The 27556-nt window shown below is 43.0% G+C and overlaps 1 protein-coding gene across 1 annotated transcript in view; it reads right to left on the bottom strand.

Moving 5' to 3' along the window:
• The window catches only part of iqcb1 (IQ motif containing B1), a 59562-nt gene that overhangs the window by 22458 nt on the left and 9548 nt on the right, over positions 1 to 27556 (bottom strand). Inside the window, exons 4-8 of the mRNA XM_068034828.1 lie at positions 27163 to 27292; positions 18145 to 18238; positions 11853 to 11952; positions 10328 to 10500; positions 2775 to 2884 (exon numbers count right to left, since the gene is read on the bottom strand). Of these exons, the coding sequence (XP_067890929.1) occupies positions 2775 to 2884; positions 10328 to 10500; positions 11853 to 11952; positions 18145 to 18238; positions 27163 to 27292 (607 nt within the window). The remainder of the gene's footprint in view (positions 1 to 2774; positions 2885 to 10327; positions 10501 to 11852; positions 11953 to 18144; positions 18239 to 27162; positions 27293 to 27556) is intronic.

Here is a 27556-nt window from a genome sequence, read left to right as displayed (position 1 = left end):
TTAGTCTTCCCAATATTTAATTGGGAGGAAATTTTGCTCATCCAGTACTGGATGTCAAATAAACAGTCTGATAGCTTAACAACAGTGGAGTCATCGAGAGGTGGTGGTGAGGTAGAGCTTAGTGTCGTCAGCGTACACGTGAAAACCAATGCTGTGCTTTGGATGATGCCATTGCAGGGCAGCATGTAGATGAGAAATAGGAGGGGGCAAGGGTAGATCCTTGGGGGACACCAGAGGTAACAGTGCGGGAGCAAGATAGAAGCCATTGCAACTGATTCTCTGGCTCCGATTAGAGAGATAAGAATGGAACCAGGTGACAGCAGTCCCACCCAGTTGGACGACAGTGGAGAGGCAGGATGGTATGGTCAACCATGTCAAAGGTTGCAGACAGGTCAAGAAGGACGAGGAGGGACAGGTTACCTTTGTCACAGTCACATAGGAAGTCATTTTTGACTTTGATAAGACCTGTTTCGTTTCTGTGGCAGGGGCGGAAACCTGATTGGAGGGATTCAAACATAGAGCTCCCAGAAAGATGGGAACAGATTTGGGAGGAAACGACACCAAGGCCTTATATAACTCTTTACTCTTATACTCTAATCACTTTGTAATAAAGGCTAACAAACCATTTGCCTTCCTGATTGCTTGCTGTACCTGCATGTGGATGTGGTGTATTTGGACTTTCAGGAGGTATTTCATAAGGTCCCACACAGGTGGTTAGTAAACAAAATTAGAGCACATGGGATTGGGGATAATGTAATGGCATGGACTGAGAATTGGTTAACAGACAGTAACAGAGGTTAGAAATAAATGGGTCATTCTGTTACTAGTGGTGTACCTTAAGGATCAGTGCTGGAGCCACAGTTGTTCACAATCTATATAAATGATTTAGATGTGAGGACAAAATGTAATATTTCCAAGTTTGCTGATGACACAAAACTAGTGGGAGTGCAAGTTTTGAGGAGGATGCAAGGAGGCTTTAAGCCATGGCTAAGTGAATGGGCAAGAACATGGCAGATGGAATATAATGTGAATACGTGTGAAGTTATCCACATCGGTAGAAAAAAAAAGACTAGTTCTTAAATGGTGAAAGGTTGGGAAGTGTTGATGTCCAAAGGGACATCATGGTGTTCATGAGTCACTAAAAGCGAGCATGCAGATGCAGCAAGCAATTAGGAAGGCAAATGGTATGTTGGCCTTCAAGGGGTTTTGAGTACAGGAGTAAAGAAGGCTTGCTGCAAACCTTGTTGAGACTGCACCTGGAGTACTGTGCACAGTTTTGGACTCCTCATCTAAGGAAGGATACAACTGCCATAGAGGGAGTACCATGGAGGTTCACCAGACTAATTCCTGGGTGCTAGAATTGTCTTATGAGGAAAGATTGAAGAAACTGGGCCTGTAATCTCTAGAGTTTTGAAGTATGAGAGGTGACCTCATTGAAACTTATAAACTTCTTACAGGGTGTGACAGGGTGGATGTGGGTAGGATGTTTCCCCTGGTTGGTGAGTCCAGGGCCAGGAAACATAGTCTCAGAATAAGGGGTAGGCTGTTTAAGACTGAGATAAGGAGGAATTTCTTTACTCAGAGGGTGGTGAATCTTTGGAATTCTCTACCCCAGAGGGCTGTGGAAGCTCAATCATTGAGCATGTTCAAGTTGGAAATCGATAGATATCTGGACACTAATGACATCAAGGGATATGGGGACAGTGCGGGAATGTGGTGTTGAGGTAGATGATCAGTCACAATCTAACTGAATGGAGGAGCAGGCTCGATGGGCTGAATGGCCTACTCCTGCTCCTATGTTCCTAACTTTGATTTGTGCAGAAGTACACCAAAGTCCCTTTGAATGCCAACAATTCCCAGTCTTTCACCATTGAAAAAATATTCTGCTTATCTATTTTTCCTCCAAATTGGATAACTTCACACTTCTCCATGTGATATTCCATCTGCCACGTTCTTGCCCAACCAACCACTTAACCTTTATATATCCTGAGAATTGCTGAAAATAGAGACATGTTGTTGAAGCTTTTCGTCTTGCACTCATGAGGACAATGCGCAAGAATAGGTGCTTGATGGTTGGCATGGACACGATGGGCTGAAGGGCCTGATTCTGTGCTGTATAACTCTATGACTCTAATAACCAATGTAGGGGAAAACAACAACTTATACTGCATAAAAAGAGTGCGCTGATTGGTTGGCAATTGAACTCTGATTGGTAGAGGTGTTGCCATGGAGAATGCACCAGTTTACAGTGACTGACAGTTAACTGTCAAGCTTTGTTTGAAATGTAAACCAGGCAGCTTGACTCTGATTGGTCACGGCATTGCCCTGAAGACTGAACTAGCAAAGGGCTGTCACTTATTTTGTTTAGCTGAAACAGGCGCAATGTGTACATGTTCTTTCTGTCTGCAAAGAACAGGGCCCTGTGTACTAATGTATGTAGCTTCCAACACGTGCAAATACGCCACACTGCGAGTCCTACCGACAGTCTTAAATTGGTTGTCAGCATAATACTTAGTACACTGCAGATTATTTAACAAATGTATCCCTTAGCAGCCTCTTTGTCTCACAGCTTACTTTCTGATTGAACTTGGTGTCATCAGGAAACTTGGATACTTCAGTTCCTTTTCAAGTGTACATTCAATTCCGTTTTGAAAATTACTACTGAATCTGCTTTCACCACCTGCACTGCCAAAAACATACTACTGGAATGCAGGATATTTTTATTCTGACAAAGCCATCAATTCTGTGCCACCAAGTAGGCTAATAATACATGCCTGCTGCTTTACTCCTTGGGTGCAGCCAGCATAGAGGAGTTCCAATAACTGACTCAACTCCTTGTCAAAGCCTCTTCCTGTCCAATGCTTGCTCAAGAGAGGACACAAACCTGGGAAACAAACCACTGATTATTTTTCAGACATTGCTTGGCAGCTACTTTTATATGAATTATTTTTAAAAGTACAAAACATAATGCAAGGAATTACAAATAATCTGTTATATTACCTATACAAATCAAAGTTCTTTCTTTGCATTAAGGAACAGTTATTATTTCAATACACTCACATTTTTACCTTTAACTCGAGGTCATGTTAGTTCTGAATATGATGGTGCAAGCAGCTGTGTAACATGATTAAATTTAAGTTTAAAGCATCAAAGAGCAACAGGACCTTGGCCGCGCAGTTGTTAGCACCGCAACCTCACAGCTCCAGGGACCTGGGTTTGATTCTGGGTACTGCCTGTGTGGAGTTTGCAAGTTCTCCCTGTGATTGCGTGGGTTTTCGCTGGGTGCTCCGGTTTCCTTCCACAGCCAAAGACTTGCAGGTTGATAGGTAAATTGGCCATTATAAATTGCCCCTAGTATAGGTAGGTGGTAGGGGAATTGAGGGAAGGTGGGGATATGGTAGGAATATGGGATTAATGTAGGATTAGTATAAATGGGTGATTGATGGTCAGCACAGACTCGAAGGGCCTGTTTCAGAGCTGTATCTCTAAATAAAATAAAAATTCAAGCTTAATTTTTTTAAATTGATTTTTGAGATATGGGCATCGCTGGCAAGGCCAACATTTATTGTTCATCCCTAATTGCCTCTTGAGAAGTTGGTGGTGACGAGCCACCTTCTTGAACCAGCATTGTCCTTGCACTGAAGATATTCCCACAGTGTTGTTAGATAGAGAGTTTCTAGTCACAATCTAAGTCAACAATCCAAGTCATTTTAAAACAAAAATGTTCACGACACACAGGCAAATGGTTACAGTCAGCACTGTTTGTGGAAGTAACTCCACAGACCAATGCACAAAGTGTACTGACGGGCACAGATATTATACATCCATTGTTGTCCATTCCCCAACTGCTACTAGTCGACTTTTCCGACGGATATCTTATATGCACCCCTTTCTTTCACCACCGACCATCCCCCCTTCTTTGGTGGCAGATCTTAAGTTGCTCAGGCCCTGTTATTTTTAGAACCTCCTCCCTAAGCCCCTCTACTTCCCCCTCTTCCTTTAAAATCTTTGCAAAAATTATCCTTTACCCGAGTCATCATTCTTGGCTTGTAAGCTCTCTCCCATTCCTCATTACTACTCTGTAAAGTACCTTGGGGGACGCTTTGCATGTTAAATGCAAGGTGATGTTGGTTGCATAGGCAAATTAGCAATGGTGGCTGCAGGACAGATACTGAAACCTGGAAAGCAGGAAATGAGACAAGCCCATTCCTACAAACAGATTGTATACAATTTGCACCATCATAATCGTAGATTCGCTCTGAAAACTTGCCTCAGCAATGGAAAGCAACCAAGTGAGAAGGAGCGCGCTTTTACTATCAGGCTCACTACCAACCCATAACCAGTTCTGCAAACAATGACAGTATCAATAGCATTTAGGTAGAAATACACAAACAAAAAGAGGATACTGAAATTAATTAATTGTAATTTATTTCTAAAATTGAATACTGTTTTGCTGACGGACTAGTGAGCAAATGCAACATTACTGAGCTATACAGACCAGAAAAGCCCCATTCTCTGCCTGTGTCTGGTTAGCTGACCTCAGCTTGGGCAGCAGTTGAGGTGCTACAATTTGCTATACCACTCTTGATTGTTATCCAGTGACTCCTTGCTGGAAACTGCATACACTGGGTGAGATGATGATTGGCTTGTCTGTAAGCATACTCCAACCCCAGCAACTCATTGTCAAGTATGAACACTTGGCTGAGGTACTGGTGGAGCCAGTGCCTTCAGTGGAACAAGAGAGTAAAAGGTGGGGAGGGGTGAGGAGTGAGGGAAACCCATTAAAAAAAAGTGTTGATGGTGAGCACCCCCCCCCCCCCCACTTCAATAAGAGGGTGCAGAAAAGATATTAGCTCTTGACAAAGTACTGTGAGCAAACTTTAGCTTCCCACATGCATGCTTACTGGCATGTGAAAGCATGGAAGAAGAAATTAATAGAACAGCAATGCAGCTCTCATTATAACTATCCAGTGAAATTTCATTAAACAATGTCAAGCATATATATATTTTTAAAATCTGCGGACACTTGCGCATGTGTAAAGTGAGATTAGAGGTAAGGAGGAAGTTAAGACATGTTCAAAATCCTAGGCGATTGCTCAAAAATCAGTGGTGGTTGGATAGTCAGCATTTTTAAACCTTCCAGCCTGCCTTTGTGGCTAAAATGCACCACTGAAACACTGACTGAAATGAAAATAAATATCATATAGGCTTATTATTTTGTGGTTGTGCATGTAAAACAAAGTATAGATACAGCTGACAAGGCTGTTTGTATCTTTTCTGAACTTTAGAGCTCTTGCCTCAGCTTCTTTCCCTTGGGAAATAGGAGTTGTGGATTTCAGTTTGGGCTGCAATGACACATAGCCCTGTACAAAAGGAGACAGATCCTGCTGGGTGGAGATGGGATCAGTGTGTATGGGTGTGATAGGGATGGGTATGGGTATGGGCATGTGCTGTAAGCTTAACCTTTTGGTTTCAGAAGTTGTGAAACTTTATGCACGATTATTAGTGCTAGAAATTTATTTGCAATGATCAATGTTAGATCTATGATATAGAAGCAGTATAGCTCTTACTACAAACTGACTGGTGAGTTGACTGGGTTGAGTTAGAAAGTTACTTCCAAATCCAGACTGTGCATATTGTGCTTCATTTGGATTTTTCAGGATTTCAATGTTTTGATCAAAAATGATTCTAATAAACGCTAATGTCAATCTGTGTCCCTGATGCTTCTCCTATCCTGAAATCTCGTTATGTTAAACCAGCATTCTTAGGTTTCCATTTCACAGAATCACAGATGCCACTCTGCTTCCTTTTACAGTCAATATAGTGTTGAAACTGTGCAAATCAGAACAGAGTAAAAGAGAATATATCAAAAATGATTCCCAAATAGTTGAACAGAATATCCAGAATAGTAGCAATACCATGAGGAGATAGGACATTTGATGGTAAAAAAAGACAGAAAATCATCCGTTAGGAAGCAAAATTCACATATGCCTTAAAAAAAATTAAAATTCAAATAGGCTGGGCGGGAAACACAAATTTCTGTAGACAATCAGGATTATGAATATTGGGTATGTTTTACTCCAAATCCTGCAGCGTATCCATTCAAACAATGATCTGCCACGTCAGTGTTCAACAAAGTGAAGTAACCCCATCTCTATCAATACTTAGCCATTTCTGCATTCTATTTACCTTGTGTAGCCTGGACCAATGAGACTAATAATAGTGAAGTTACTGAGCCCCTCATCAGGTTGCAATGTCTCATAATGCTTTACACAATGAACTATCTTTGCATTGCAAGGCTGGTCGTTATGTAAGGAAGTGGGCCTGCAGTTTTGGAGGCAAAAAATAATATTCTTCCAAGCTGACACAATGGGTGTGGGGGAGAGAGGGTGGGGTGATTTTTATGCTCTCCCCCACAGCAGGTTTTGAGGCGGGGTGAGCATGTAATCAGGTGGAATGGTAACAAGTGGGGGACCCCACCATCTTCCCGCCTCCGTCAAAATTAAGTCTGGGGCAGAAAAGCCTATGAACGGTCTTCCCACCCTGGCAATTGAGGCCACACAGGGAGCATGGCGAGAAAATGCGGGTTGCTTGACGGCTCTGGGAGGGGGGGGGGGGGGGCGGGCACCCGCTGCCCTTGCTGCCCACCCCCCTACACCCCACTAACTCGTGAGATCCCTCCTGCCCTGACCTACCAGTGGCCTGGGTCCAGCGCCGCTCCTGGGCCTCATGTGAGTGCTCCACCAGCGGAAGTCACCGGCTTTGCAGCGGTGCTGCTCCAATAAAGAGCTGCTGGCTTTGAATTGGCCGGCAGCTCTTCCATCGCCGGGGTCCTTGATCCCATGGAAGGCCTGCCGATGTCCACTTAAGTGCCTAATTAGCACTTGATTTGGCAGGCTCCAAAGTTCAGTTCCGGTCAGTTGGATGCTGGTTTGCAGCCACAATTTCCTCCAAACAACAATCTCCCAATTTCACCTTTGGTTGTTGCAGTATCCACCAGCAGAGACCAAGTATCAACCTTGAAAGGAGGGAAGGAAAAACTAGAAGGACCTATTGGCCCAGGCACCTTAGCTGGCAGTCAGAGAATCATACAGCACAGAAAGAGGGCATTTGGCCCATTGTGCCTTTGAAAGAAATATCCAATGAGTTTCATTCCCCTGCTCTTTCCCCACAACCCTGCAAACGTTTCCTTTTCAACCATATATCCAATTTTCTTTTGAAAGTTACTACTGAATCTGCTTCTACTACCTGGCACACAGAGGGGGGAGGGAACAAAAGGGGAGGAAAAAAATGAAGGATCCCACAACAACTTGCCCACTCTATTTCAGATGATAACCTTTCAGCTTTTCTTTCTCATTACCAGTGTTCTACTTCCCTCCATCAAACAGTACAGTAGCAGTGACGAGGATTTTGACCATGAAAGAATTTAAGCTCAGAAGCTAACTGAGTGCATGTGATTCGGCACTGTCATGTTATTCAGAGGTGGTTCTCACTTATCCCAGTATCAAAAGGTGAACCAAAAGTTATTATTTATCATGGCAAATGGAGCCATTTTTCAGAGTGACTCCTGCCTCCATTGTCTATAAAGAGTGGACTGTATCATTGACCCAGAAATCCTAGAAAGGTGGGATCCTGCAAGCTAGATAGCTACAGGCTGAAGTAATCACATAACGCCTTTCACATTCAAACACTTCCAGTCACTCAAACGTCTCCGAGACCTTTGCTATGGTGACGTTAGTGCCAGAACAAAACAGAAATGAATATGTGGCTCACACCAGGTTCCTCACTCCTAACAGACTGCTGGCCATAAGGTGCTTTTTGTACATTAGTCAGAAGAACTGTCCAAATCTGGTCAGGAAAATACACAGAGACCTGCAAAGTTGCTATGACATGTCAAAATAAATTCTGTTCCAAAAACATTTATTGAAGGATTGGTTTGCCTCCAGTATTGCTGTACTGGTTTTAAGCCGTCAGAACATTCTAATACATGAGCACAACATTTCAATTAGTCTGAATGAAGCTCTTCAGAAGTTAGAGAAACAGATAAAGAAACAACTTTCTTCTCTTACTATAGGCTGTTCAGATATATTTATGAAAGAGTGAGCTTGTATTTACAACAATATTTACAATGTACCACATCCACAAGATATCCTTTTTATTTTTGATTGCTCTTTCAATAAAAAGCAGTCACTCAATGACTGCTACAGTGGGGAAACATTTTTGCAGGAAACCATTTTTTCTTTTTAAAATGTAATTGTGCAAACTTGTTGGGATATAGTTTTGCTCAGGGATGCTGCTAGCTGTCCTCCAAGGTTAAGTTGCAGCAATACAGGCTTAGGCTTATTATCAAAACTTGAGATAAGAAGAAAAGAATACAACAGCTGAAAATCTGAAATATGCACAGTAAATTCAGGGAACACACATCAAGTTGGTCGCTATCTGCACCTGAAATGTTGAACTGTTCTGATCTCTTTTCAAATGCTGACAGAACTGCTGTGTATTTCCAGGTTTGATGTTACGGGTGGATTTTAACTCAGGCTACGTTTCTAGTGGGAAATTATTTTTTCTTCCGAGACAGCTGCGATTCTAACTGCTAGGCTTCATTTAAATGCTGCTGCTCCACTTCCTGCCCAGAATGTGTAGGAAGCAAAGAAAGGCTTGCCTTTATACAGCCTCTTTCACAACCCCAGGATATTCAAAGAGCTTTCCAGCTAAAGAAATACTTTTGAAATGTAGTCACTGTAGGATGACACAGAGCAGCAGCTGACAGGGGACAATTAGGTGTCCTTGGCTAGCAGCCAGCTTTCAGATAAATTGTGGGTAAGGGGCTTTGGGAGGGAAGGGGATGGAGTAAGGTGTCCGGGGCCAGTGAAGCTGCAACTTGCCCAGTGGGGCTTGGGAGGAGTGCAAGCCCCACAAAGGAAACGTTTTGACTTCTCTAGATGGTATCTTCTTCTACAGCTTCCCTGCTCCAGTTAAAATGTTATTGGGACTCCTATTGATACAGTAGGACCCCGCTTCACATTAATTCATGACGCTGCTGTCTGCTTTAGGCAGGTGCCTCTTCTGTCTGCACATCCCTGTAGATTAACATTGGAAATGGCAGCGGGAGGGAGAAGAGAGTTGAGTTTTGAGCCCGCAAGTAACTCATAGCTCAATTTTTCTGGAGGCACATGTAATTTCTCGGGTGCCCTTACTCGTCTAGTCTTAGCAATATACAACTTGCTGAAGCAAATTGCTCTTAAGCCCAGTTGATAATGGCACAAAGGGCGTGGCACTGAGCGTTACGGTCTAGAAAGTTCCCAGGTTCGCCCATAGTTTGTGCTGGGTTAGCTACTTCAGATCGGGAAGTGGCATGAATATGACAGATGGCCTTTTGCTTCTCTGGGCTAGGAAAGGGGGAAAAGGTGGCAAGGCTTTCCACTCCTGATCATTATCCAGTGATGTCTGCTGTGATGTGTGAAAGTCAAGTGAGGACATCAGCATGGCTGGGATGCCCACCACAGTGGAATAGTCTACCACTGCTCATTGCTTGAGTTCACAGTAAAGAATGGTTGCTTGGCTAAGGTGCTGCAGTACAGGGACCGCCATGGCTCACCAAACTACAGCCAGTATCGGTCGGAGACCTCAGCAGAACAGAGACAAGGGGAATTCAGTAGATTACTTTCATGAAGTCTCCTCACAGACAAGCAGGTAATTGCAAATGAGGATGAGTATTTCAGAGTCGAAGGCAATAGAATTTGGAGGATGGGATTAATGGATGAGCAGGATGCAGTGGTGGAGTTTTTGTAGGGCAAACTGTGGGTGGTTGGAAAGGAGAGCATCAGATAAATTAATTCAGTTCTGATGAAAGATCATCAATCTGAAACGTCAACTCTCCCTACAGATGCCGCCAGACCTGCTGAGCATTTCCAGCATTTTTTGTCTTTATAACAGAGAAATTAAGTCTGGTTGTAATGAAAGCATGCAGAAGGATTTCAGTTGCAGTAGTGAAGAGGCTGGGGGTGATATTTATAGAAGTGCCAAGTAAATGCTTTTTGAAAACATAGGGGGTTTGAAGCCATGCGCAAGATTATGCAGGACACAGAATAGTCATCATTATTCATCACAAACAGAAATTGAATTTGGGAGACTGCTGGTTTGCTTGACTTAGTACCACACCATGCACTGCAGTTATCAACTTAACAATTTGGGACCTCCTTCTTAAAAGATTTTTTGAAAAGAAATCAGTCTGGTTTAGTTTTGGCCCTTGGGAACAACTTTACAAAATGCAATTACTCTGAGCCTTAATTGGAGCATTACTGTCAATAATTAGTACTTCACATACCTTTGTAAGAAGTGCAAAGTATCTTCAAGGTGGGAGGATGGGACTCTGCTATTAATAGCATGGCTTTGATAGACGTGTTTCCTATGACTGGATTGCTGGTTGCAAAAAGCTTGTAAATTAATTCATCCAGAATTATACGGATGTTTTTCTCTTTCACAGAGAACAATACTGCCCTGAAAGGGAAATAATTTCTACAGTTCAGTATTTGACATCCCTGGTGTGTCCAGTGTTAATTGATCTCAACCAACTGGTGCTACAATTGGCCTCAGCACACTTTGTTATTGACAGAAGAATTTGGCAGAGTTTCTACTCCTGAAAACTAATGAAGTGGCTGCATGTGGACATTGCCTAAGAGATTCAGCTCGACTGAGATGCTCCTGTGATGGAGCAGACTGCAACAATCACTACCTAAGATCACACATGAAGAATGGGCATTTGGGTGAAATATTGGAGAACACCCAGTGCCCATGGAATTATACCACTTAGAGAAAGGAGGGAAGGGATGAGGTGGAGATTGATGGAAAAGGAGTTTTGGAGCACCAATGCATGGTACCATGGGTCAAGGTGGGACAAAGGTTTGATTCCCAAATCTGCCAATTTCTTAACTTCAGCCACACGACTGTGACGAAGTGCTGAGCAAGGGTGCCTATCTTCCCATGGGAAAGCTAAATTGGAGCAAGGGTCCATCTAAAGTTGTTGTTGTGTACTCTCTCTTTCACAGCTGGATTAACTGAGGTACTGGATGATGCTACCCACTTGCCCTCTTTGAATCCATTTATAGTCCAGGATGAGCAGTAGAAAAAATAAAGATTTTATAGCACACCACCATCCCTCCAAAAAATTATATACTGTATAATAGAATTAAAGGAGAATACAAAAAATATAACCTTGTCTTTTCATGTGAAGAGTGACAGATATGTGGAATAGCCTGCCAGGAATGAAGTGATCGCAGGGGATGTTATAACTTTTAAAAGGGATAGACAAGGATATCAGAGATAAAGTGGAGTAAGAAGTCTTTGATCTTGGGATCAGCATGATGGATAGAATGGTCTTTTCCAATCCTAAATTTCCCTATGTTCCTAAGGAAATTAGGACATGTGGTGGGGAAGGTGCTGGTTTAAGCATATCTAGTGATAAGTCCAGCTAATCATGGTCTCCTGGAACTTATCGAGGAATTTCCCCAAGCTTTACCTGAAAATGGTTTCATTTTATTTCTCTATCTTTGGCCTTCCCAGGAGTTGATTACTCATGATTTTGGAGTATGGGTACACGAGGTTGTACTGTGCCATGGACAAGGTTTTCCCAAGTTTCCTTTTGTATGTTTGTGACAGTCCGATTACTTGGTAGCTGATACCAAATTTGGTGCTCACAGTAATATTACTGATAGATATGGACAACAGTGTCAGTTTAAAACAGCAAGTGTTAACACAGACTCTTTAGTGGCATAAATCACTGCTTTTTCAATGATTTTAAACAAGTGATTATAGTGCATTTGAACATTACGCAGTAGACAGCAGCATCTCACCTGTCGACCTGGAGGATACCGAGCAGGACAGACACCATGATAGCTCCAGTTTCCACATCATCAGTGAGCAACAACTGCAGGAAGTGATCAGACTGCAACACTGCATTGAAAAGAGAAAAAAAAAGTTAGCAAAGGACACTCATAGCCTATATATCCTATAAATATTGTGCTGAGGTCCAAGTCTGAACAGCTGGCAATTTTTTGTTTTTGTTTGTTCCCTGGACTCCAATATCCTATAATCCTCCCATGAGACTTTAAAATGTAAAGCCCCATCTGCTTGTTCAGGTGGCTATAAAAGAGGTCAGGGCACTTTTTCAAAAAGCAGAAAGTTCTGGTGTCCTGGCCAATATGAGTCCCTCAAACAATGTCACTGTAACAGATTATCTAGTTGTTTACCTCGCTGCTGTTTGTGGGACCATGCTGTGTGCAAACTCATTGCTAACTTGCCTACATAACAACAATGACCATACTTCAAAAGTAATTCAATGCTTGTGAACTACTCGAGATATCCCGAGAATGTGAAAGCCCCTTTATAAATATAAGTCTCTTGGATACTTTTTGACACTGAAGCTTTTTATTAACTTAAAGGAATAAGGTTATCTGGGTAGGATGTGAAAGGGTAAGCTAGCATTTTTCTTTCTTTTTTTCATTCATTCATGGGATGTGGACGTCGCTGGCCAGGCCAGCATTTATTGCCCATCCCTAATTGCCCTTGAGAAGGTGGTGGTGAGCTGCCTTCTTGAACCGCTGCAGCCATGTGAGGTAGGTACATCCACAGTGCTGTAGGAAGGGAGTTGTTCCAGGATTTTGACCCAGCGACAGTGAAGGAACGGCGATATAGTTCCAAGTCAGGATGGTGTGTGACTTGGACGGGAACTTGCAGGTGGTGATGCTCCCATGCATCTGCTGCTCTTGTCCTTCGAGGTGGTAGAGGTCGCGGGTTTGGAAGGTGCTGTCTAAGGAGCCTTGGTGCGTTGCTGCAGTGCATCTTGTAGATGGTACACACTGCTGCCACTGTGCGTCGGTGGTGGAGGGAGTGAATGTTTGTAGATGGCGTGCCAATCAAGCGGGTTGCTTTGTCCTGGATGGTGTCGAGCTTCTTGAGTGTTGTTGCAGCCGCACCCATCCAGGCAAGTGGACAGTATTCCATCACACTCCTGACTTGTGCCTTGTGGATGGTGGACAGGCTTTAGGGAGTTAGGAGGTGAGTTACTCGCAGCAGGATTCTGAGCCTCTGGCCTGCTCTTGTAGCCACGGTATTTATATGGCTACTCCAGTTCAGTTTCTGGTCAATGGCAGCCCCTAAGATGTTGATAGTGGGAGATTCAGCGATGGTAATGCCGTTGAATGTCAAGGGGAGATGGTTAGATTCTCTCTTGTTGGAGTTGGTCATTGCCTGGCACTTGTGTGGCGCAAATGTTACTTGCCACTTATCAGCCCAAGCCTGGATATTGTCCAGGTCTTGCTGCATTTCTACACGGACTGCTTCAGTACTATTTCTCTCTTGACAGATGCTGCCAGACCTGCAGAGTATTTTCAGCATTTTATTTTTGTTTTGTTTTTATTTCAGATTTCCAGCATCCGCAGCATTTTGCTTTCATATTTTTCCTGTTCTTTGGTGTCTAAAACTGAATGCAATACTATAGACGGAGTCTGACCATAGCTCTGTACAACTGAAGCATCACCTTTGTATTCCAAACCCCTTCATATAAAGGTCTCCTGCAACATCAGTGGAAAGAACCCTTAGGGAAACCGCAGAAAAAATACTACAAGGGGATATAGATAGGTTGAGTGAGTGGGCAAAAAACTTGGCTGATGGAGTTTAATGTAATAAAGTGTGAGGTCCTGCACTTTGGTAGGAAGACTCGAAAGGCAGACTATTATTTAAATGGAGAGATATCGAAAAAGTGCAGCACAGAGAGATCTGGGTATTCTTGTGCATAGAAACATAGAAAACAGGAGTAGGCCATTCAGCCCTTCGAGTCTGCTCCGCCATTCATTATGATCATGGCTGATCATCCAATTCAGTAACCTGTTCCCGCTTTCTCCCCATATCCTTTGATCCCTTCCGCCCCAAGTGCTGTATCTAACTCCTTGAAAACATACAATGTTTTGGCCTCAACTGCTTTCTGTGGTAGAGAATTCCACAGGCTCACCACTCTCTGGGTGAAGTAATTTCTCCTCATCTCAGTCTTGAAACACAAAACGTTAGCTGCAGGTGCAGTAAGTAATTAAGGCGGCAAATGTAATTTTGGCCTTTATTGCTCGGGGGCTGGAGTTTAAAAATAGGGAAGTCTTGTTACAACTGTACAGGGTGTTGGTGAGGCCGCACCTGGAGTACTGCGTATCGTTTTGGTCCCCGTATTTAAGAAACGATATAATGGCATTGGAGGCAAAAAAGATTCACTAGGTTGATTCCTGGGATGAAGGGGTTGCCTTATCAGGTTGCTAAACAGGTTAGGCCTTTATTCATTAGAATTTAGAAGTATGAGGGGTGATCGTATTGAAACGTACAAGATTCTGAGGAGACAGTTCCTCTGATATGACCTCCTTTTTCCTCAACCGAGGATTCCCCACCCCCCCCACTGTGGTTGACAGGGCCCTCAACCGTGTCTGGCCCATTTTCCGCACCTCTACCCTCACCCCTTCCTCCCAGAACCGCGACAGGGTTCCCCTTGTCCTCACTTTCCACCCCACCAGCCTCCAGATCCAAAAGGATCATCCTCCACCACTTCCGCCACATCCAGCATGATGCCACTACCAAACGCATCTTCCCCTCTCTTCCCGTCAGCATTCCGAAGGGATCGTTCCCTCCGCGACACCCTCGTCCACTCCTCCATTACCCCCACCACCTCGTCCCCTTCCCACGACACCTTCCCCTGCAATTGCAGGAGGTGTAATACCTGCCCATTTACCTCCTCTCTCCTCACTATCCAAGGCCCCAAACACTCCTTTCAGGTGAAGCAGCGATTTACTTGTACTTCTTTCAATTTAGTATACTGTATTCGCTGCTCACAATGTGGTCTCCTCTACATTGGGGAGACCAAATGCAGATTGGGTGACCGCTTTGCGGAAGCATGCATGACCCGAGCTTCCGGTTGCCGGCCATTTCACATCCCACCCTGTTCTCATGCTCACATCTCTGTCTTGGGATTGCTGCAGTGTTCCAGTGAACATCAATGCAAGCTCCAGGAACAGCATCTCATTTACCGATTAGGCACGCTACAGCCTGCCGGACTGAACATTGAGTTCAATAATTTCAGAGCATGATGGGCCCCCTTTTTATGTTTAGTTATTTTTGTCTTTCTTTTTTATTTGGTTATTTTATTTTAGGTTTTTTAGTTTGTTTCTACTGTGCCTACTCACTGTTTGTTTTTAAATTTTTTTTTAAATATTTGTGCTTGGAGTCAGTTAACACCCTCTCTATACTAACACTGTCTTTCAGCGTACCATTAACATACTGTTTGCCTTTGTTCCATGACCTTCTGGTCAGTTATTCTCTGTGACCTTGTCCTATCAACACCTTCTCTTCTGTTATCTCTTGCCCCACCCCCCGCTTTACTTGTTTAAAATCTTTTACATTTCTAATATTTGTCAGTTCTGAAGAAGGGTCACTGACCTGAAACATTAACTCTGCTTCTCTCTCCACAAATGCTGCCAGACCTGCTGAGTATTTCCAGCATTTCTTGTTTTTATTTCAGATTTCCAGCATCTGCAGTATTTTGCTTTTATATTAAGGTTCTGAGGAGGCCTGACAGGGTAGATGTTGAGAAGATGTTTCCACTAGTGGGGGAATCTCCAACTAGGGGGTCATAGTTACAGAATAAGGGGACACTCATTTAAAACTGAGATGCAAAGGAATTTCTTCTGTCAGAGGGTAGTGAATGTCTGGATTTCTCTATCCCTGAGAGTTGTGGAGGTTAGATCATTGAAAGTATTTAAAGAGGCGGTGGATAGATTTTTGAAACATCGGGGAATTGAGGGCTATGAGGAGCTGGCACGAAAGAGGCGTTGAGGTCTGGGGTAGATCAACCATGATCTTATTGAATGGCGGAGCAGGTTTGAGGGACCGAATGGCCTACTCCTGCTCCTATTTCTTATGTTTGTTCTTATGTACTCGTGTTTCCACCAGAGGTATAGTGGGAGACTGCTGGAACTCCTGGGAAATTTCAGTCCCCATTTGTGCACTGTAATAGTCAAAAAGCTCTCCCTTCTACTTGGGAGAGGTACCCGCAGGCTGAAACCCCCACCTTGACAGGACCTGGTACCTTTTGGAAAGAGGCAAAAAAAAAAAAAATCAAACCTACAAAAATACTATAAAACAGATTTAAACTTTCTTTTTTTATTCTTTCATGGGATGTGAACGTCACTGACAAGGCTATCATTTGTTGCTCATTCCCATTCTGTTGAGCATCTGATGGCAGTCCTTCCGCTGATGTTGCATTGTTAGTTGGGTACGAGGAGTACTGGCGATGATGTCCAGCTGCCTAATATAGTATGAGTGATATGTTTATCGACACAAAAGTCATTATTCTTCCCGCGCCCCCCCCATCTATGCTTATTTCTCAAATCTATGTTCATATAAATTGTGTAGAAACAGCTCAAGTGTGCAGGTGTTCACAAGTGTGGTAAAGCAAAGCATGCTACTGGCAAATAGATTTGTGTTGTGAAGTGGCATCTGCACCATCTCTGGAGGCCTGCAATCGTATTCATTCCTGACTGCGCCTCTCCAGAACTGCAGAAATTAGCATAGAGCATGATCACAACACATTCGTGCAGCCCTTTACTTTGGGCAATCTATAGCGTCAGAGCCAATATGAGCAGTCTAAGATTGCTCCCTGCTGCCCTCAGTATTACTAGGTGCAGCATATATATTATATAATTATACTCCGAAGGCATATAGGAACCAGACAAATGGAAGTGTAGGACATGGATTTTAGAAGTAGCAAGATGTTGTACAACGGATAAGCAGTGTTCTACCGGGAGCTTTGGACTATGAATCAATAATAATATTGGCAGGTAAGTAACCTTGGGCTATTGCTCTGCAATCTACTGAATCACTTACAAAAGAGTGGGCAATTCGCAAGACGTATTTAATATTGATGTCATGTTTACATCAGTCGTTTCTGTATGTTATGTACAGCAAAAGCATAAACTCAACAGCCTGCAGATGAAACCCTTCTATAATCGTTACTTTACTAATTGTCTTAATTACTGGTCCTCCAAAATCATAATGGAAAAGTGGAAAGAGATTCATTTGGAATCTGCCTCTCAGACTAATCTTCAAACTTGAGAAAATTATGAGATTAAATATGGCCTGTTAGTCTATCAGAATTATCTGGGAGACCCCCTGCTGCTGTTTTTAAACACATTTCAACCATCTGTGCCATTTTCTCAAATTTCTGTTCATGCAAATTGTGCAAAAATAGCTTAAGTGTGCAGATGTTCAAAAGTATGGTAAAGCAAAGGACTTTGGTTTCAGAAATGATTAAATCATTACTGGTTCTGAACACATCTACTGAAAACATGCATGAGACACTACAAACTAGCAATGCCTGAAAACAGAGAGGGGAGGAGGCAGGGAAAGAACTGATGGTGCAATGGGATAGATACTGTTTTTCAAATCCAGCTCTGACCCATTGTCTACTAGCTGTTAAGGGTCTTGCACAGGTAGTTTGAGTGAAATTCTGGCCAGGACCCACTACTCAAATGTGCTAATTTTACATAAATATGAACAGAAAATGCTGGAAATACTTAGCAGGTCAGACAGCATCTGTGGAGAGAAACAGAGTTAACGTTTCAGGTCAATGTACCTTATCCTGTATCAGGTCCTGCTCACCAATCACCCTGGTTCTTACCGACCCACCAACCCCTCAGATGTAAATTTCTCATGACCACGTTTAAGATCTTTCCCCAACCTCCCCAAGAACTACCACTCCAGCTGCCAAACTTCCAGCTCCTCTGACGCTGACCTTTTGCGCATCTCCCCTACCTTACCCCAGCATTGTTGGCCATGCCTTCAGCCGTCTAGGCCTAACAGTATGGCATTCTCTCCCTAAATCTCTCCCCTTCACTATCCTGCTTTAAGAGCTTCCTTAAAACATATCCCTATAAAACAAGCTTTTTGGGCATTCTTCCCAATGTCGCCTTCATTGTCTCGTCATCCATTTTTGTCCAATTATGCCTCTGTGATGTACATTGGGACATTTTTCTTTGAGTGCTATGCAAATGCAAGTTTTTGTTGTTAACAATTTCCAAAGGCATTAAAACAAAGCCTCTGACTGGTACTTACCATGTTGAATCAGCTGAATGTGGCCACTAAGAAGCCAGCAAAGGGAGTTAGTCACATTGTGGAAAGAGCGCAGAAAATCTTGTTTGCTGTCATCCTTGAATTAAGAACAATTTTTTTAACCTTTTCAAGCACTGAAAGATGCATTCAACTTCTCAAATACTCTTCGCACGTGATATTTATAACGTTGTTTCTGATCATATGTTGCTGTTAAGTATCACCAAGTAATAGGATGCTAACATAGAATACACAGCACAGAAACAGGCCATTCAGCTGAACCAGCCCATGAGGCATTTATGCTTCACTTGAGCCATCTTCCATCCTTCCTTATCTAATTCTGTCAGCATAACTCTCAATTCCCTTCTCCCTCAACAGCTTATCTAGTTTCCCCTTAGAAGCATCTATACTATTCGCCTCAACTAATCTCCGTGGTCGTGAGTTCCACATTCTCAACACACTCTGGGTAAAGAAGTTTCTTCTGAATTTCCTATTTGATTTTTTAGTCATAGAGTCATACAGCACACAAACAGACCCTTCGCCCCATCGTGTCTGTTCAGGCCATCAAGCATCTATCTATTCTAATTCCATTTTCCAGCACTTGGCCTGTAGCCTTGTATGCTATGGCATTTCAAGTGCACATCTAAATACCTCTTAAATGTTGTGAGGGTTCCTGCCTCGACTAACCCTTCAGGCAGTGTATTCCAGATTCCAACCACCCTCTGGGTGAAAATATTTTTCGTCAAATCCACTCTAAACCTCTTGCCCCTTACATTAAATCTATGCCCCCTAGTTATTGATCCCTCCACTAATGGAAAAAGTCTCTTCCTATCTATCCGATCAATGTCCCTCATTGTTTTGTATACCTCAATCAGGTTCCACCCCCCAACCCCCCAGCCTTCTCTGCTCTAAGGAAAACAACCCTAGATTATCCAATCTCTCTTTATAGCTGAAATGCTCCAGCCCAGGCAACATCCTGGTGAATCTCCTCTGCACCCTCTCCAGTGCAATCACATCCTTCCTATAATGTGGTGACCAGAACTGTACACAGTACTCCAACTGTGACCTAACTAGCATTTCATACAGCTCCATTATAACCTCCCTGCTCTTATATTCTATACCTCGGCTAATAAAGACAAGTACCCCATACGCCTTCCTAACCACCTTATCTACCTGTGCTGCTGCCTTCAGTGATCTTTGGACAAGTACAACAAGATCCCTCTGACCCTCTGTACTTCCCAGGGTCCTACCATCCATTGGATAGTCCCTTGCCTTGTTAGTCCTCCCAAAATGCATCACCTCACACCTCAGGATTAAATTCCATTTGCCACTGCAAATCTTAACAGAACATCTATATCATCCTGTAATCTAAGGCTTTCCTCCTCACTATTTACGTGTCATCTGCGAACTTACTGACCATACCTCCTATGGTCACATCTAAATCATTAATGTACACTACAAACAGCAAGGATCCCAGCACCGATCCCTGCAGTACACCACTGGTCACAGGCTTCCACTTGCAAAAACAACCCTTGTGCATCACCCTCTGCCTCCTGGCACTAAGCCAATTTTGGATCCAATTTGCCAAATTACCCTGGATCCCATGGGCTCTTACCTTCTTAACCAATCTCTCATGTGGGACCTTATCGAAGGTTACATATCAAAGTGACTACCTCATATTGATGACCTCTAGTTTGGCTCCTCCCCACAAGTGGAAACATTCTCTCGTGTTTACTATATCAAAACCTTTCATAATTTTAAAGTCCTCTTTTGGGTCACCCATCAGCCTTCTATTTTCAACCTGTTTATAGTTTCCTGATGGCTATAACCTTACATTTCTGGTACCATCCTTGTACATCTTTTTTGCACCCTCTCCAGTTCCTTTAATCCCCTTTTATAATATAGCGATTAGAACTGTACATGGTACTCTAAGCGTGGTCTAACAAGTTTGATACAAGGTTAGCACAACTCTTCTACTTTCCAATTCTAACCATCTAGAAATAGACCCAAGTGATCGATTTGCTTTTGTTTGGCTTTATTAACCTGCATTACTACTCCCAGATCCATTTGCTCCTCTATCCCATTTAGATTCTTATTTTCTAAGTAATGCGTGAGCTCCTTATTTTTCTTACCAAAATGTAATACCAAAAAATTACCTATGTTGAAATTTATTTGCCAATTGCCTGTCCATTCTGTAAGTTTAGTAATGTCTTCTTGTAACTTGTTGCAGTCCACCTGAGTGTTAATTATCTCTCCCAATTCGGCATCATCCGCAAATTTAAAAGTTGAGTTTTTGATTCCAAAGTCTACATCGTAAATTATGAACAACAGCACCAATCCTTGTGGGACCCCACCCTGAATAGTTACCCTTTACCCCTACTCTCTGCATTCTGTCTTTCAGCCAGCCAGGTATCCATTCTGCTACTGTCCCTTCACTCCGCATGCTCTAACCTTATTCATTAGTCTCTTATGCAATATCTCAGCAAAGGCCTTTTGGAAACCTAGATCTACTGCATCTACCATAATACCCTTTTCAATTCTCTCTGTTACCTCTTCAAAGAATTCAATGAGGTCGGTCAAGCAAAACTTTCCCTTTTGAAATCCATGTTGACTATTCATTATTATAGTACTGATTTCTACTTGCTTTTTTTCCCCTCCTTTATTAGGGATTTCATTCTATCCTACTACGGACGTTAAGTTGACCAGTCTATAGTAAAGGCCTGCTTCCCGGCCCGAACCCGACAGGACCAGACGACATGTGTTGGGTTTGGGTCGGGCTGGGCAGAGTCCCGGGCCGGGTCGAGTCGGGTCGGACACACACGGTAAGTGCTCTGCAGTAAGTATTGAAAATAAAAAAAACTTAGCTGAGCTGGGAGTCCGGGACGAAACTGAGTCTGCTCAGTGAGCGAGTGACGTCACTATGACATCATCACGCGTGCGCTGCAGCGTCATGGAGCTTCCCAGTCAGAAGGTAAGTCAAGGGATGGTCAGGTCGGGCTAGGGGTGAAATTGGAGGGACTCGGACCGGTTCGGGCTCGGGTCTGCTGTGGATCAGTCGGGTTCGGGTTGGGTTCTTTTTCCTGACCTAAGCAGGCCTTTAGTCTACAGGTCCCTGGACATACACTATTGCCCTTAAATGTAGATATAACATTCACTTTCACCAGTCCTCTGTCACTACAACTTTCTTTATGAATTATTAAATACGTGTAATAGTATCTCATCTATTTCTGTCCTAAATTCTTTTAAAATCACAGATGCAATCCAACTAGACCAGGGTTTTATCCTCTTGTGGAGTTTGATTAGCTTATATAATATTTCTCCACTTTTTATTTTAAATGCGGTTATATGACTTCTAATCTCATCTTCCAATGTTATGTCCATTTTATCCGTCTCCTTGGTTAAGTATTAATGCAAAATAATTATTTAATATTCCTGCCATTTTGCTTTTGCTGCCTGAGAGTTTTTCTTGACCACCCCTTAATGGCCCTATTTCCATCCTGACTGTGTTCTTCATTTATGCGCCTGTAGAATATTTTACTATTTTGTTTTTTCAGTGATCATTTAATTTCAAAGTTCCTCTTTACCTTCCTAACTGTTTTTTGGACTTCTCCCCTAGTCTCTGTATTCTCCTGTGTCATACTCTCCCCTGCTGACCATGTATGTATTGTCTGTCCCTTTCCTTACCATCAGTTTTTCCTTTCAGTCATTATTCACCCAGAGTGTCTCATTAGTGTTCAGTTGTTCTTGTTTTTTAGTGGCATATATCTTTCCTAGGCTCCGATAAACACTGTTTTAAATGTTTCATTTTGCTGCTCCACATCACTGTTTGTCAATACTGTTATTTTATTTTCCCAATTGCTATTCCCAGCCCCTCAAAATCAGATTTTCTCTAATTTATTACTCAGATCTGTGTCATGTTTATGACATTTTTTAAGTCATAGAGAGATACAGCACTGAAACAGGCCCTTTGGCCCACCGAGTCTGTGCTGACCAACAACCACCCATTTATACCAATCCTATATTAATCCCATAGTCCCTACCACATCCCCACCATTCTCCTACCACCTGTCTACACTAGGGGCAATTTACAACGGCCAATTTACCTATCATCCTGCAAGTCTTTGGCTGTGGGAGGAAACCAGAGCACCCGGCGAAAACCCACACGGTCACAGGGAGAACTTGCAAACTCCGCACAGGGAGCACCCAGAACCGAATCCGGGTCGCTGGAGCTGTGAGGCTGCAGTGCTAACCACTGCGCCGCCCTAATAATTTTCAATAATTATCTTAAACCATATTGTATTGTGGTCACTACTGCCTAGATGTTTCCCTACTTTTACGTCTCTTACCTGCTCTGGTTCATTCCCCATTACCAGATCCAGTAGCGAACCTTCCCTTGTTGGACTTCTTACATATTGGTTTAGAAAGCAGTGCTGTGCACATTGTAGGAACTCACTCCGTTAACCTCTTCTGGCCAATTAATTCTGACGTAGTTGAACACCCCAGGATTATTATTCTTTGTTTGTTACTCATTTCCTTAATTTGTTTGCATAATTCTCTCTCCATCTCCCTTCCACTATTAGATGGTCTGTAGACTACCCCTATTAGTGTGATTGATCCTTTTTTTAAAAATCTTTTACCTCTATCCACATGGATCCTATTCCTATTACTATGTTATTACTAATAAGTACTTTGTCCCTCCACTCTATATTTTCAAAATGACATCGTGGGGAGGAAAGGAATGGAGTGAAACTCAACGGCATTTATATCACACTGTAATGTTTCACAATGCATTGACTTAACCATGTCATGTGTTGATAAATACATTTGAATGGCTTCCCTAATGACTTTCCCACAGTGACCACGCCGCCTTTAAAATCTCTTCCCAAAACAAATAAATTTCTTTTTTGAAGCTTTTGAATCTCTCGCTACCCTATGGAGTGGTTGAGCCAAATAGCTTAGGTGAATTTAAGGGGAAGCTAGATAAGTACATGAGGGAGAAAGGAAAAGAAGTGTTTGCTGATAGGGTTGGATGAAGTCAATGCAAGTCGTTGGGAATGACCAAAGCAGCTAGGGCTGAGGAAGGGCCTCCAGTGACTATGTGGGAAGCTGGCATATCTTCAAGGCCCTTATAGTACGGCCCGTGTGCAATGCAGATGGAAATCCTCTCGCATTTGAGAATAAAATATATGAAAAAATAGCAACTCCCCAAGGGAAAGCCAGTACAGTTGCAAAGGCCTGAAAGAGTACGTGCCCATGATGGCCTGAAAAATATAAGAATCCAGGGCCCAGCTATTTCCAGCATTTTCTGTTCTTATTAACTAACTTGATTGTGTTTTTTGATGAGGTAACAGAGACGGTTAATGAGGGTCATGTGGTTGCTGTGGTGTATACGGACTTCCGAAAGGCATCTGATAACAAGCCACATAATGGGCTTGCCAGCAAAGTTGAAGCCCATAGAAGAAAAAAAAGACAGTGATGAAATGGATGCAAAGTTGGCTGAGTGACAGGAAGCAGAGAGCAATGATGAACAGTTGTTTTTGGACTGAAGAAAGGTATACAGTGGGGTTCTCTGGGGTCAGTACCAGAACCACTGCTTTTCATGATCTAGATTACTGACTTAGACTTGGGCATACAGGGAACAATTTCAAAATTTGAGGGTGACATAAAATCTGGAAGTAATGTGAACTGTGAGGAGGATAGTGATAAGACTTCAAGAGGATGTAAACAGGCTGGTAGAATAGCAGGATGTATGGCAGATGAAATTTAGCACAGAGAGGTGTAAAGTGATACATTATGGTAGGAAGAATGAGAGAAGCAATATAAAATAAAGAGTGCAATTCTAAAGGGGATGCAGGAACAGAGAGACCTGGGGATATAGGTGCACAAATTGTTGAAGGTAGCAGGTCAGGTTGAGAAACTGGTTAATAAGGCATACAGGATCCTGGGTTTCAGAAACAGAGGCAAAGCGTATAAAAGCAAGCGAGTTATGATGAACCTTTATGAAACACTGCTTCGGCCTCAACTGGGGACACAGATTTAAGGTTTTGGGCAAGATATATGGTGGGGGAGGAAATGTGAGGAAAAACTTATCGTTTTTAAACGCAGAAAGAGATAATGACCTGGAGGTCGCTGCCTATGTGGAAGCAAAGATGATCAATGATTTCAAAAGGAAATTGAATGGGTGCTTGGAGGAATTAAACTTGCAGGACTACGGGGACAGAGCAACAGAATAGGACTGTGGATTGCTCTACAGAGAACCAGTACAGACTCAATGGGTCAAATGGCCTCCTTCTGTGCTGCAATGACTCAATAATTCTGGGCACTGCATTTTAGGAAGCATGTGATGTCTTTAGAGAGAGGGTGCAGAAAAGATTTATGGGAATGGTTCCAGGGATAAGAGACTTCCAGTTACGTGGTTAGATTGGAGAAGTTGGGGTTTCTCTCCTTAGAGAAGGTTGAGAGGAGATTTGGAGGAAAGAAGGTGTTCAAAAGCATGAGGGGTCTAGAAAGAGTAGATGGAGAGAAATTGTTCCCATTGGCGAAAGGGTCAAGAACCCTTGTTCAAGAAGGGGAGTAGACAGCCCTGGTAATTATAGACCTGTGAGCCTTACTTCGGTTGTGGGTAAAATGTTGGAAAAGGTTATGAGAGACAGGATTTATAATCATCTTGAAAAGAATAAGTTCATTAGCGATAGTCAGCACGGTTTTGTGACGGGTAGGTCGTGCCTCACAAACCTTATTGAGTTTTTCGAGAAGGTGACCAAACAGGTGGATGAGGGTAAAGCAGTGGATGTGGTGTATATGGATTTCAGTAAGGCGTTTGATAAGGTTCCCCATGGTAGGCTATTGCAGAAAATACGGAAGTATGGGGTTGAAGGTGATTTAGAGCTTTGGATCAGAAATTGGCTAGCTGAAAGAAGACAGAGGGTGGTGGTTGATGGCAAATGTTCATCCTGGAGTTTAGTTACTAGTGGTGTACCGCAAGGATCTGTTTTGGGGCCACTGCTGTTTGTCATTTTTATAAATGACCTGGAAGAGGGTGTAGAAGGGTGGGTTAGTAAATTTGCGGATGACACGAAGGTCGGTGGAGTTGTGGATAGTGCCGAAGGATGTTGTAGGGTACAGAGGGACATAGATAGGCTGCAGAGCTGGGCTGAGAGATGGCAAATGGAGTTTAATGCGGAAAAGTGCGAGGTGATTCACTTTGGAAGGAGTAACAGGAATGCAGAGTACTGGGCTAATGGGAAGATTCTTGGTAGTGTAGATGAACAGAGAGATCTTGGTGTCCAGGTGCATAAATCACTGAAGGTTGCTACCCAGGTTAACAGAGCTGTTAAGAAGGCATATGGTGTGTTAGCTTTTATTAGTCGGGGGATCGAGTTTCGGAGCCACGAGGTCATGCTGCAGCTGTACAAAACTCTGGTGAGACCGCACCTGGAGTATTGCGTGCAGTTCTGGTCACCGCATTATAGGAAGGATGTGGAAGCTATGGAAAGGGTGCAGAGGAGCTTTACTAGGATGTTGCCTGGTATGGAGGGCAGGTCTTACGAGGAAAGGCTGAGGGACTTGAGGTTGTTTTCATTGGAGAGAAGGAGGAGGAGAGGTGACTCAATAGAGACATATAAGATAATCAGAGGGTTAGATAGGGTGGATAGTGAGAGTCTTTTTCCTCGGATGGTGATGGCAAACACGAGGGGACATAGCTTTAAGTTGAGGGGTGATAGATATAGGACAGATGTCAGAGGTAGTTTCTTTACTCAGAGAGTAGTAGGGGCGTGGAACGCCCTGCCTGCAACAGTAGTAGACTCGCCAACTTTAAGGGCATTTAAGTGGTCATTGGATAGACATATGGATGAAAATGGAATAGTGTCGGTCAGATGGTTTCACAGGTCGGCGCAACATCGAGGGCCGAAGGGCCTGTACTGCGCTGTAAATGTTCTAATTCTAATAACCAGAGGTCACCGATTTAAAGCGATTGCCAAAAGAACCAAAGACAACACAAAGTAAGCCTTTTTTAAAAACACAGTGTGAGTGGTTACCACCTGGAACACACTGCCCAAAAGGGGGGAGACAGATTCAATCATGGGCTTCAAAAGGACCAGCACCCGAAGGAAAAAAGTTTGCAAGGCGGCACAGTGGCGCAGTGGTTAGCACCGCAGCCTCACAGCTCCAGCAACCCGGGTTCAATTCTGGGTACTGCCTGTGGGGAGTTTGCAAGTTCTCCCTGTGTCTGCGTGGGTTTCCTCCGGGTGCTCTGGTTTCCCTCCACAAGCCAAAGACTTGCAGGCTGATAGGTAAATTGGCCATTAGCAATTGCCCCTAGTATAGGTAGGTGGTAGGGGAATATAGGGACAGGTGGGGATGTGGTAGGAATATGGAATTAGTGTAGGATTAGTATAAATGGATGGTTGATGGTCGGCACAGACTCGGTGGGCCGAAGGGCCTGTTTCAGTGCTGTATCTCTAAACTAAACTAAAGACTACAGGAAAAGGGCAGAGAAGTGGGCCCAGGTAAATCGCTCTTGCAAAGAACCAGCATGGGCTCGATGGGACAGATGGCCTCCTTCTGTGCGGTAACCATTCTATGGTTCAGTGGAACACAGCACAAGACAAACAGACATTCCTGAGTGAGGGATGGTTTGTGGAGGGGGTGTCAGGAGGTTGCTGGGGTAACTGGAAGATACAAGTTTAATGACTTGTTTTCCAAAATTCTTTTTGAAATATTGTGTGATGAGCTTTATTTTTAGGGATATACAGTAGGAAGGTTGGAGGAACTACAGAGCCATTTAAAGGATGTTGTAAAATATTTAAGAGATGTGATTCTGTTTGATAATTGTGAATTTTGTGGCAGATATGTGTGTGCTGTTGAGCTTGTTGAGTGGTTGTTTTTAAGCCAATCTACATGGTCCACCTCTTATAAACCGTTACCACAAACAAAACTTTTAGCTTGCAGACTAGTGAGATATGTTTATAAATAAACTCCATGCAAATATGACAGACAAGCAGAATCTATATGCATAATCACCTCAATAGCTTTGAGGAAACGAGCCTGCAGGCGTCGTGCCAGCATCATCAGATTGTCTGCAGCTGATGGCAGTACTTTGTCATAAAACTCTTCAGCATCTTTCTTTGGATCTAGACCCACGCAGGCAGTGCTAAGAGGAAGCAATTCAATTTACCGTTAACTCTGTAAACCTCAAAATATTACAATAGATACTTTTAACCCTGCAATGCATTCACCAGACGAAACCTAGATGGTCCACTAGATATTTATGTCAAATATGAATCTTTCGCTCAGGTTGACCAATTGGATACTTAATGATGATAAAAAGGAAGCAATCCATAGTCAAATGTTTCAGTAGACTTTTTTTGCATAGAATAATGGATACCCAGAAATGAAGGGCTCAGATGGTTCATAT

Source organism: Heterodontus francisci, chromosome 7 (genome assembly GCF_036365525.1).
Source record: "Heterodontus francisci isolate sHetFra1 chromosome 7, sHetFra1.hap1, whole genome shotgun sequence".
Taxonomy (NCBI): domain Eukaryota; kingdom Metazoa; phylum Chordata; class Chondrichthyes; order Heterodontiformes; family Heterodontidae; genus Heterodontus; species Heterodontus francisci.
This window is presented reverse-complemented; position numbering and strand designations above follow the sequence as displayed.